The sequence below is a fragment of the Narcine bancroftii genome, chromosome 7, assembly GCF_036971445.1.
Source record: "Narcine bancroftii isolate sNarBan1 chromosome 7, sNarBan1.hap1, whole genome shotgun sequence".
Classification (NCBI taxonomy): Eukaryota; Metazoa; Chordata; class Chondrichthyes; order Torpediniformes; family Narcinidae; genus Narcine; species Narcine bancroftii.
The window spans coordinates 191,244,253-191,257,477 of record NC_091475.1 but is presented as its reverse complement, the minus strand read 5'-3'; the positions used below and the strand labels follow the sequence as shown (position 1 = coordinate 191,257,477).

The 13,225-nt window shown below is 38.5% G+C and overlaps 1 protein-coding gene across 1 annotated transcript in view; it reads right to left on the bottom strand.

Moving 5' to 3' along the window:
* LOC138739530 (rho guanine nucleotide exchange factor 17-like) overlaps window positions 1-13,225 on the bottom strand; it is a 454,989-nt gene that overhangs the window by 24,051 nt on the left and 417,713 nt on the right. Inside the window, exons 16-18 of the mRNA XM_069891792.1 lie at window positions 5,409-5,495; window positions 3,848-3,915; window positions 2,564-2,712 (exon numbers count right to left, since the gene is read on the bottom strand). Coding sequence (XP_069747893.1) covers window positions 2,564-2,712; window positions 3,848-3,915; window positions 5,409-5,495 — 304 coding nt within the window. The remainder of the gene's footprint in view (window positions 1-2,563; window positions 2,713-3,847; window positions 3,916-5,408; window positions 5,496-13,225) is intronic.

Genomic DNA, 13,225 nt, shown 5'->3' with positions numbered 1-13,225 from the left:
AAATAAGGATGTTAAAAATGAAAAAAATGTCCCTGAACAATTACAGAAAAAAAAGTACTATCACTCTCCAACTGATCTCAGGATGTTAGAGCAATAAAATAATAAAAGGGCAAGAATAGATTAATCAGAAAGCTTTATACTGTATATATAATGGAAGTATTATGTGCAGTGTATTATGTGTGCACGTTGTAAGGTAAAACATCATGAGATGGGAATGTGTAAGGAGTTACCCTGTACAGGGCTGTAACAAGAAGGGGAGGTGTCCTTGTACTCCTGTTAGGTAAAACATCATGAGATGGGAATGTGCAGGGCTGTAACAAGATGTGAATGCATCCTTGTACTTACAAGATAAGAGAGACATTGATGGATTGAGAGGCAGGAAGCTAGCAGGGAAAGGATAGCAACAGTTTTAGTCATTGGACAAGTAATGATATGATGATGTTCTAAGCACATATCCAAGGGTATAAAAAATCACCATTTTGCTGATAACGGCAGAATGCATTCTCCGACTAACATGGTTAGTCGCAAGTGTTACAATCCGGTAATAAAGAACAAAGAACCCTGATTTCGACTCAGTCTGGTGTTTGTCTCACTCATTCATGAACAAAGCAGACCTAACAACGTGTAGGCACCATGGTCTGGAGAATCACTGTTCGTCTGGTTGTCTATGATCATAAATGGGAACTGGAACAATTAAGAGACTCTTAGACAAGAAAAATAGTGGATTGAGGCAGGGAGGGTTTTTTTTGATAGGTATATATGTTACGAATCCAGAGACCAGCAGCAATAGAAATTCACCAAGACAATGGTCACATAAATAAAAATGCTTTTAATTTTCTTCATACATAATGTTAATAATATCAATATTCAACTTAACCCCCTTCTAATATAACATGTATGGAATGTGTATGATTGCAGGAAAGTTCTTTCTTCCACTGTCCATTCATTTACTTTTCACTTCTCCAAGTTCACTGGTATCAGGCAATTTTCCACACTGTGCACAGAATTTAACATTTATAATCGTCACCAGGCTCTGCTGCTTTAACTTAAATTGTTACCTCTCAGGAAGGTTCTTGTCGGTTTCAGAGAGAGATATTCGTTGTCTGTTGGACACACACAAACTGATCTCCTTCAATCAGCCACTTCAGAGACTTGCCGAAGAAACTTGACCCCTCATGGGTTTTCCAAAAGATAACCTCTTCTTCCAGGTTACCACAAAGAGTTTTTCTTTTTCCCCAATTTCAGGAGAAACACATTAACCAGCCACATCCTCTTATAATTGACTACAAGATTTTAGAATAGGCTGAATTCAGAATTCAAAACCCGTCTTCAAATGGGGTCTTATAGCAGATCTACAAAACTTGCAGTTTCCAACACCTCTTCCTGCCATAAACTGAAACTCTCTCTCCTCTCTCTCTCTCCAAAGAGAATAGCATGCTTTTTTTCTCCCTGTTTGCAAAACCACACGACCCCTCTTGGAACAGTGAACTTCAACCAGACTAGGATCTCTGGCACCAGCAAAAGATCAATCAGTTTCTGAGCCTGGACATCTGTTCCTTTAAAGACAATAGCCCATTTCGATTCCACAACATCAGTCCAATTAACACTTTTATTTGAGAAGTCTTCATAGGCATTCTTCAAAGTCACAGTAGACACGGAGTCTCTGCTGAGGCATAGCTCTTGCACTTAACATGAGATGTCTTTTGTGAAATGTTACTGAGATGTCTGTTTGTGAAGTGACCTACACTAAAGCCCCACAATCTATACCTTTTAAAGATATATTTATCATAATTTTATTGACCCATTCTGTAACATATATGGGTTAGCATAACATTGTGGGCTGAAGGGTCTCTATTGTACTGTAATGAACTAAAATGATTTTCAGTCAGTAACCCCATTCCAGTAAGAGAATTTCAAAGTACATGAGAGCCCCCAATCACTCGAGATGCTATTTTTCATATTTTAGGTATTCATTTTTTAAATTTATAGATTTAGACAAACAGCAGGGTAACAGACCATTTTGCCCCACGAGTCCGCGCTGCCCAATTTACATCCCATTAACCTACACCCCTGGTACGTTTTGAATGTTGGGGAAAAACTGGAGCCCCAGGGAAAACCCATGCAGTCATGGGGAGGACGTACAAACTCCTTACAGACAGCGTGGGATTCAAACCCTGGTCCAGGCTGTAAAGGTGTTGTGTTAACCCCTTTTATTTTAGTTTATAATACAGAATATAGGACAATTATTATAATAACAATAGTAAGGTGCTTTCAGGTGGCCAGAATACCCGAATGTAAAGCCACCTAAAATACCCGAATGCGGCTGTCGGGTGGCCACCTGAAAGTGGAGAACCCGGCCCCGAGAAGCACTTACCTAACCCTCCTCGGGAAGATTTATTCTCCAGCTCAGAGCGGTCCCTCTACGCACCTGAAAGCAGCTAGCAGCTCCACAACTGCCATTGAAGATGACTTTGAGGGTAGCTTACTAGTTAAGTTGCCTAGGCTTCACCGCGTTAGCACACTGCGCTGCCGTGGACCACACAGCCACAGGCTACACACTTACCTCCTGGCAAAGCGTGGTACTGTTGACGATGAGGATCCGGTTCTGGCAGCCACACCACAGTCTCCCTGCCACCTGTACCATTTTGGTGACGGGATTCCCCGGCGATCCCAAGCACAACATGTGCGAGTTCTGCGGATCCCAGAAACTTCCTGCGCAGGGAAAAGTGTAGCAAGTAACAACAGCGGACGGTGCCAGAGGTGGAGATTTAACAAGAAAAACATTAAAGTTTGTTCTGACAGGTGGAGGAAGCATTTAATCTTTTCAGCTTCTAACCAATCTTCCGTTGTTCACTGTCTTTGGTTACAAGAAAAACGTTTTATTGAGTAATCAAATAAATGAAGTGACTGCTGTGATGTTTGCCCAAGGTTACAGTTTAATTTTCTTTCATTTGTCGAATCCATCCTTTTTAAAAAGAGCTGAGATTCTGACAACTGGAAACAACGATCTCAATTTTGGAAATTGCAGGAAGTCTTTGTTGAATTAAGTTGGCAGGATGACAACATTGTTTTTAGATAAATGTTGGCATACAACAAGATAAAAGGGATTTGTTCATCCACATTCAATCAGAAACTTTTGCACTTGAATCGTGCTGATTCAAGCACTAAAAGATAAAATTCTGCTTCTAATAAAATCACCACGATTAAAAGGCAGGGAGTCACTAAGAGGAGGTTATTCTGACTTTGAGCAAACATGTAAAGTGCAAGTTGCGGATCAAAGAATATTGAAACATTAGGTGGCAGGTCTGCTACCTCTTCACTTACACCAGCCCGCAAAAAATCAACCTTGGTGTTTCAATTCGTCAGGCTTTTGGTCTGCATGGAACAAATGGTTTGAAGTGAACATTCTGTATCCCCTGAGGTAGCTGATCCATTGCTGCTAGTGTAACACACACAGTGGACCTTGCTTGGCTGCTTTCCTGGAGGGGATGCAATTCCACACCTATGCTGGAGCACATCCTGCACTCTGTTAACACACAGATCCAGGGTCACACAAATCACTAATCGAGTATCCAGAGGTCCATTCCATGTGCTGATCATTGCGTTTAGAAAACAAATCAGAACAAGGGAACAATTTAGCTCCTCAGTTACTTGAACCTGTCCTGCCATTCAGAGGCAGTTTCAGATTAGGTGAGGGGAATTTTACTCAAATATTTCTTTTTAATTCTGATCCCTAACCTAACAAGTGCAAATAGTGATCACTCCATAATTGTGTCATAGATTTTATTTATATGGAGGATCAAGACTTGTAGTTAAATTATTAAACAAAACCAGCCCTGGAACAAACCTGCATCTCTTTGATAGACTATCAACTCGCCATTTGCCAGGGAGACAAAAACTTTGTTGTCGAGGTATCTGTTGGGGAAGGAAAGGAAGTGGAATAAGAAAATAATTGTCATGGCACAATGGTTTAAATCAAACTGAGAATACAGAAGTCCATTGACCTACTTTGAGCTATTTAGAGAACACTGATTTTTAACACTTCTTGATTCTCAAGTACAATGCACGTTAATGATAGTTTACACTTGATTTTCTGTGGCTCTACTGTCTGCACACAGGACATTTTCAATAGGCTGATATTGTAATAGACTTGTGAACATCAAGCAAAAAATAAATGGATTATAAGATTGTGCTTTCCTGCACAGAATATATTTTTTTAATTCTGGTTAAAAAAGGTAGGGAAGGTGTTGTGTCATTATTTAATATGAGGACTTGGAGAAAAGGCACACATACACACCCATCCACCCTACCCCCCAAAAAAAAGCCCCCTCAGAATTTCCTTCCCTAGTAATTCTGACTCCTTTGCTCCAGAGCTTCTCTTTGAATGTTGCTGAGCATAGAATGTCTCAGAGTATCAGAGGGAGATGCTGCCATTGTGACGGGAGATACAAGTTCAGAGGAGGGAAGTGATCCAGGCGGCAAAGTGAACCCTCTACTGGGCATGATGCAGAATACAGTCAAACATTTTGCATCCAGATTACTTTCTTTGACATACATACATTGAATTATCCTCATGCACGTATCAGTGCAGAAAGCTATTGCAGGCCGTGCTTTGATGAATACTACTGAATCTATCGATGACGATTGAATGGGAGATCTGCAGACGGCAATGGGCAGATTATTATCTAAAACCTTCTGAGATGTTGATGTTTCAGTCCAACTAAGGGCAAAAGAGTTAGTGTTGTGATTAACACCAGGCTATTGAGACCCCAGTGGCCTGGGTTTGAATGCAGCACTGTGTACATTCTCTCCGTGTCTGTGTGGGTTTCCTCCGGGTGCTCCGGCTTCCTCCCACATTCCAAAGGCATATGGGATTTGGTGGGCTGATTGGTCAATTGGGTGTAATTAGGCTGTGCAGGCTTGTGGGCCAGAAAGGCCTGTATCTGCAAATTAAATTAAAACTCAAGAACTAAATGATGGAAATAGGATTAGCCCAAATTGGGTTTGGGCTAACACAGCCACAATGGGCCAAATGGCCTCCTTTCCGATGTAAACTGGTTTCTCTTGCCATTGAGGGAGCTTGACATCTGTTTTTATTTCTCCATTCCTACAGATGAATTTTAAAGCTGGGACTCTTTAATTTATTTTTGTTTCGTGAATAACTAAATTTTTATAAATGGATCACATGAATCCTGCTCTTCAATCTGGACATCTTTCACACCCTCAGGCCTGGATAATGCCCGCCAAGGCGCATGCTTCCTGGTTGCTTCCTCAATTCAGGGGCGATTTGGAATTCTCCATCATCATGTCTCTGCCATCGAGACAATGCCAGTAATATCCGGATCTTGCAAACAAATTTAGAAAAGTGCGGGTTAAAAGGAAGTGGCAAGCCCTGCCTTTGCACTCACAGTATACACAAGACTGCTGCTGAATGCTGCATCTTCATGCTGTTCTTGCGGTTACGTATGTTATCAGATGACTGGTACACGTGAATGCTGGAACAGAAAGTGGTTGCATCAGTAGAGTGCTCAGAATTAACAAGCTGCAGATTGTGCACACACCTAAACTGCTTGACCCTCCACCCATTTCATGAGTTACTGCTGCCCTCAAGTCAGAGCTATTCCCAGGCTGCCTGCTTCTAGTAACCAGCTTACAAAAGCCTTAACTTAATGAATTTTTGGCTTTACAAAAACGTTCCAAAGAACTTTTAAACAATATTTTGAAACATGCTCAAGATGATGAGGGGCATACGTAGAGAGGACAGCCAGCACCTTCTGCTCAAGGGGGCAGTGGCCAATACCAGAGGACATGCGTATAAGATGAGGGGAGATGTCAGAGACAAGTTTTTTTTTTACACAGAGAGCGGTGAGTACCTGAAATGCATTGCCAGAGGTGATAGCGGAGCCTGGGTACAGTAGGGATCTTACAAAGGCACTTGGATGAATGAAAACCCAAGGATTGTGGTCTGTGAGGAAGGGAAGGCTAAGACTGATTCAGGTGTAGGTTTATATGGGTCGGCACAACTTTGTGGGTCGAAGGGCCTGAACTTTGCTCTAATGTTCTGTGTTCCAGGTTAAGCTTCCCCAATTTTATCACAGAGCTTCACAAGTGAGTCTGTGGGGCAGATCAGGTGACTGGGAGATTGCCAGCACAGTACAGTGTAATCCCTGGTATCTGGAATTCAAGAAAATGTTAAACAAGAGGAAATAAATAAATAGAATTAAAATAAATAAAAAATTAAATGAATTTTAAAATTCAAAAGTAAATGTTCTTTGAAGCAACACACAACTCCTTGATAATGATGGGAGCAAATGTTTAGCGAGCAGACTGCCCCAGTGGTGCCCCGCCCACAGCAGCTGTTTGAATAAAGTTGTGTTTGAATAAAATGGATGATGAGGCAGGCAATGCCGCTCAGCGCTTGGGCGACTCTCCCAAAGTGTCTCCCTATCCCTACCTGGTAAAAGTCTTCCTCAGTGTATAAGTAAGTATGTTAGTAAGGACTTCTCTGTAAATTTGGTGGTGGGGGTTGGGTTTAATTATGATGGTAGCAACAATGCTGTTACAGCACCCAGTGAATCGAGTACAAATTTAAATTTACATTTTGTAAGTGATGGAAATTGCCCGATTAGAGTGAACTTTACATAATTAGGGACTTTAATACTGATTTCTTTCATGAATTGCTTTACATTTTCCACCACCTTGTTAAACTCTTTATTCTCAATGCAAGTGTATGAGTTAGGCATTGTAAGAATGTGTCTCAGGCAACCGGAAAATTCACATATCTGATATCCGCAATCCCAGTCGGTGCCAGATACTGGGGATTTTTACTGTATGTTGTTGAAAAGGAGGTGATACTTTTGGTTGTAGTGGCTTGAGCCACTGTGCTGGGTGATTGGAGGTCTGTTTGCGGATAGAGTTGCTGGCAGCTGTGGTGCTGCAGGAGATTTTTTGGGGGAGAGGTTGAGAATGTTATTTCCGGGGGCGTGGCAAGATGGCGTAGAAGGAAGACGTGTGTTCCACCTCTCCTCAGCTGGTTCATTAAATATCCGGTTTTTCAATAGCCTAAAAGTGATTAAAAATAAGATTTACAGTTATTTAAATAACAGTGCATTATGATGGCATCTTAATGTGAAAAAGCTCAAACCTCAGTTTCAGAAAAAACCGCTATCTAAAAGTGCGGAAGAATTGAGGCCTACCTGTATTGCTGAATCCACGGAGTCGTCGTTGGGACTCCAAGCCTCATAGGACTCCAGCCCGTTCGACTTTGACTCCGGCACCGATCCTGCATCCGCAAGATGGTGCCGGCACATTGGTGAGTTCGGCCGTTGCCAACCCGCGTCCACGTGAAGTCGTGCTCGTGGGCGGCACGGCCGATAAGGAGACCCGGGAGCCCATGACCTCGCTGGGCGGCCCGGTGGTGCGCAGGGTAGCATCGGAAGATGTCTCTGTGCGTCCGACGGTTTTGCCTGGCCTGTGTGTGGCATCGCAGGCTCGGGAGTTGCTGGACAAAATTAGCGCTGTGGGGAAGCCTGAGCACCGGCGTCTCGAAGAGGTCGGGTGCCGGTGTCGGGTGTCCAGACCTGCAGCCGTTCAGTTAAAGGAACTGTGCTGACTGAGGAAGAATCTCAAAAAGTGGAAGTGGAATCTGGACTGGATTCAGTGTTTATTGTTTTGGAAGGGATTGCTGATCAAGTACAGCAAATGCATAATATGTCAAAATAAATATCAACTCAAATGACTCAAGGATTTATGGAGATGAAAATAAAAATGAATACTTTGTGTGATGAAATGTCAACTGTGAAACAGGAAATGACTGTAGTTAAAAGAGATATTAATAAATGTATACAATCAGTAGACACTGTGCAAGATAATTTTAAGAAAATTGAAACAGCCTTCTCTGAGTGTCAAACTCAGGTAGAACGTAATAAAGAAAAAATGGAAAAAGTGGAAAGCTCTTTTGCAGATTGGGGGATTCAGAAAAGAGATTTAATGAAGAAGATTGATTCATTGGAAAATCAAAGTCGGAGGAATAATGTGAAAATAGTTGGTCTTCCAGAGGATATGGAAGGCGCTGACCCTACAAATTTTTTTAAGCATTGGATCCCAGAGGTGCTGGGTAAAGAGTCTTTCCCTGAAGATTTGGAATTGGATAGGGCTCAAAGGGCTTTGAGAGGAAGACCACTTCCAGGACAAGCACCGAGAGCAGTTCTGATTCGTTGTTTAAAATATCAAGATCGTGAAATGATTTTACGCATAGCAGTGCAGAATGACAGAATCGATCTCCATTAATGGTTCAACATAATAGGGTGTTCTTTTATGCTGATTTGAGTCAAGAGGTTATTAGAAGATGACGAGAATTTAATACGGCTAAAGATGTTTTGTGGCGAAAAGGTTACAAGTTTGCTTTTCGTTACCCTGCAATTTTGAAGGTTTTCTATGGCAATTTTCAATCTCAATTTTTTGAGAATGATCATGATGCTTTGGTTTTTGCTAACTCTTTGCCAGAATTGTGAAGAAATGGATCTTTTCCTCCATTATCTCCTAAGAGGAGAGTGAATGGAAATGGAAAAGGACATGGGAATGGAAAGTATGGAAAGAATGGAAGGAAAGAAGAGTTGACACAAAGTCTTTTTGATGTTGAAGATCTGGAGCAGTCATTGAGCTTGGAATCATTGGGTTGAATATATGGACTATATTTGATTATGTTTGATTAAATAATAAATATGTATCTGGCTGGGAGTGGGGGGTGGATGACACTGAAAACTTTGACAGTCATCTACCACTAGTGGGTTTACCACACCCAGTTTTTTAGGGTATTACTACCTTTGGATTGTTTTTTTTTTGTATTAATTTTTTTGTTGTTTTGTTATTTTTACTTCATTTTTATTTTTTTGAGGGAGTTTTTCTTTATTTGGAAGAATTGTAGAGGGGAGCATTATTTTATAGTGTATAATTATATTAGTAGTTAAAAAAAAAGATGTCTCAATTGAATTTTGCAACTTTTAATGTGCAGGGGTTAAATAATCCAATCAAGAGAAAGAGAATATTGGCTTATATATATAAAAAAAGAAAATTGATATTGCTTTTTTACATGAAACACATTTGACTGAGAAAGAACATTTGAAATTGAAAATGGATTGGGTTGGTCATGTTTTCTCTTCTTCTTTTAATTTTAGGACAAGGGGAGTAGCGATTTTGATTCATAAAAATTTACCTTTTGAATTGGAATCTTTAGAGGGGTACGCTGGTAGTAGAGTGTTAAGAGTGAATTGTAAAATTTGTGCTGAATCGTGGACTTTGTTGAATCTTTATGCCCCTAATATAGATGATGAGCAGTTTATCTCAGAAGCTTTTTTGTTGTTAACTCAAGCTAATGAAAATGTTTTAGTTGGTGGTGATTTTAATTGTGTTCTCGACCCTTTATTGGATAGAAACCCAAAGAGTATAAGGAAATCAAAGATGGCAACACAAATTAATGCGTTAATGAAAGATTTAAATTTGGTGGCTAATTGGAGAAAAGTTAACCCTACAGAGAAGGATTTTTCTTTTTATTCTTCAAGACATGATTCGTTTTCTAGAATTGATTTATTTTTGGTATCAGCGCATTTACAAGATAGAGTATTACGAGCTGAATATAAAAGTAGAGTTATATCAGATCATTCATTATTACTTTTTTTTTGTGAAAGTTCGGAGGTAGTGCATCCGTCGTTTAGATGGAGGTTTAATGCAATGCTATTGAAAAAACCAGAGTTTGTTACTTTTGTTAGAGAGCAGATTTCTTTATTTCTGACTGAAAATATTAATTCTGTGGATAGTCATTTTGTAATATGGGATGCTTTAAAAGCTTATTTGAGAGGGCAGATCATTAGTTATTCTACGAAAGTAAAGAAACAATATATAGCAGAAAGTTTAGAGTTAGAAAATAAGATTGCTGAGTTAGAGAAAGACTTTCAGAAAGGGGTAACAGAAGATAAAAAACTGCATTGGAGAGGTTGAAGTTGCGTTATAATACTTTACAAACATCAGTTTGAGCGCTTAATTAATTGATCTAAACAACGTTATTATGAGTTGGGGGGAAAGAGCTCATAAGGTACTTGCTTGGCAATTGAAAGCTGAACAGATGTCTCGGACTATTAATGCTGTTAAGAAGAATTCAATAATAACATAAGCCTCAGGAAATTAATGACCAATTTTATTCATTTTATAAAAAATTATATACTTCTGAGGGGAAACAGGATAATGGTTCTATTGATTCTTACTTATCTAAATTAAAGTTATCGGTATTAGATGGAAAGGATGTTCAAAAACTGGAATCTCCATTTTCAGATTTTGAAATTAAGAAAGTTATTCAGGAAATGCCTGATGGAAAGTCCCCAGGAGATGATGGATTCCCTATGGAATTTTATAAACTCTTTTATGATGATTTTTCAAATGAATTTGGAGAAGTGTTGAATCAAGTTACTGAAGATTAGAAGTTACCAGAATCATGTTCAAGTGCTTTAATAACTGTCATTCCAAAAAAAAGATAGAGATCCATTAAAAGTGTCTTCATATAGATCTATCTCTTTATTAAATGTAGATTATAAAATTATAGCAAAAGTATTAGTTAATAGACTTGCTAAATATTTACCTAAATTGGTACACATTGATCAAACAGATTTTATTAAGAATAGAAATGCATCAGACAATATATTTCGATTAATTACTTTGGTCAACGCATATCAAAAGCAACCCAACCATTAGATGCAGGTAAAGCTTTTGTTAGGGTTGAGTGGTATTTTTTTCTTTAAAGTGTTATAGAAATTTAAATTCAGCCCTTTTTTTATTGGTTGGGTTATAAACCCGATTGCTAGGGTGGTGACAAATGGACAGATTTCTTCACCATTTAAATTGACTCATTCGAATTGACAGGGGTGCTCATTGTCACCAGCCTTATTTGCGTTGGTTATTGAACCGTTAGCTCAGGATATTAGACAAAATGAAGAAATTAGAGGGACGAGGGTTAAGAATGAAGAATATAAATTAATTTATTTGTGGACGATATGTTGGTATATTTGACGGAACCAGAACGGTCGTTGAAACAATTACAAGAGTGTTTGTTGAAATTTGGAGAATTATCGGGATATAAAGTTAATTGGGATAAAAGTGAAATTTTACCAGTTGGTGTGCGAGATTATTCTGAATTTAAAACAATTTAAAAATTAAGGTGGACAAGTAAAATTAAATATTTAGGTGTGTCTATGGATACGAACTATCAATCATTATATCAATTAAATTATGTACCTATATTAAGATGGATTATAGCAGATTTGATTAAGTGGAAGTATCTTCCATTAACTTTGATTGGTCGGGTTAATTGTATTAAAATGAATATTTTTCCTCGAATTCAATATTTATTTCAGTCAATACCTTGTTTACTTTCTAAGGGCTTTTTTCAAGATTTGAATAAAGCAATGCGAGAGTTTTTATGGAAAGGTAAATTAGCTCGAATGGCGTTGCATAGACTTACATGGAAGTATATATTGGGCAGACTACAACTACCCAATTTTCAAAATTACTATGAAGCGGCCCAGTTGAAGTTTATTAGTAGATTGATAGATTTAGATCAGCCTCCTAGCTGGGCTAAAGTGGAGATGGCATGTATTCCTAGGGTTGCAATACATGAATTTACATTTCGTTGGAATTTGAATTTTTTTACAACAATATGATATGTCGATATTGAAACATTTATTAAAGATTTGGCAAAAAAAAATAGGGTGTTAGGTTCAAAAGATAAATTATCTATTTTAACTCCACTGTATAATAATCAGCTTATTCCTTTTTCAATGTTTAACAATCATTTAAAGATTTGGGATTCTAAAGGTATAAAGACAATACAAGATTGTTTTGTAGAGGGGCAATTTCTTTCTTTTAATCAATTGAGGGAAAGATTTGATATACCTGTTAATTCTTTGTTTGTGTATTATCAACGTAGAGCTTTGATAAAAGATAATTATGGTAAAGAGATGATTTTACCTACTTTGTCGAGATTTGAATCTTTGATTTCCTCTATACTGAAAAAGGGTTATATTTCAGTTATCTATAATTTGTTACAAGATAGCATGGATAAGCCATATTGGGAAAAATCTAAACTTAAATGGGAGAGTAATTTAAAATTTATTTTTCCTGAAGAAGATTGGGCAAGTATGTGTCAAGACAATGTAATTAAATTGACCAATGTGCACTATGGAATGGTTAATTATAATTTTTTACATCAATTGTATTTGACCCCGGAAAAGTTAAAAATATGGATTTAGTAACTTGGATTCTTGTTTTCGATGTGGTTCACGTATTGGAACATTTTTACATACTGTATGGAATTATGTTAAAGTTCAATCATTTTGGCAAGGTATTAGTTTTGGAGAAATTATATAATTTTATATTACCATTAGATCCAACGATTTTCTTGTTGGGAAATTTATATTCGTTAAGGGGAATGGGATTGGATAAAATTCAAATTGCTTTTGTACTTTTGGTATTATTGGTAACGCGTAAATGTATAGCAAGTACTTGGAAAGATGATACTGAGATTAGTATAGCTCGTTGGCATAATGAAAGTATGTGTTGTTATGGAAAAAATTACTTATACTTTACATGATAATTCTTCTTCTTTTGTTAATAAGTGGTCTCCGCATTTAAAATATATGCATTTAGATATACTTTGAAATGTTGTTAACATTTAAAAATCTTTTTAATATATATAATTAATATTTTCTTTATTATTTTTGCTCCCCTTAAGGGAGCTGGCTGTAAGGGTGGGAGGGGGGGGGATGGGTATGAATGAAAAATTTTCTTTCACTATTTTTATACTGTATGCTGTATTTTTGTTTTCTGTTAAATAAAGTTTGGAAAGAGAATGGTATTCCCTCCAGCTCAAAGGGAGACTTGCAGGATGAGTTTTCTAGCTGCTGTGGGGTCGCAGGCATTTTTTGCTGGCTGAGAGCAGGGGAGTTCCATGAATCCTCTGGCAACAACTGGAGGCAGGGTCATATCGAGCAGAGCTGGGAGCATTGGGTGACTTGGGGGGCTCTGTCAGGGCCGCTGGGAATGGGAGAATTCCACAGGTCTCTTGGGAATAAACCAGGGGCCAGTTGTGTCGAGCAGAGTTGGGAGCACTGGGTGGCTCGGGAGCTCTGTCAGAGCCACTGGGAATGGGGGGTTCCATGGGTCTTCTGGCAACAAACTA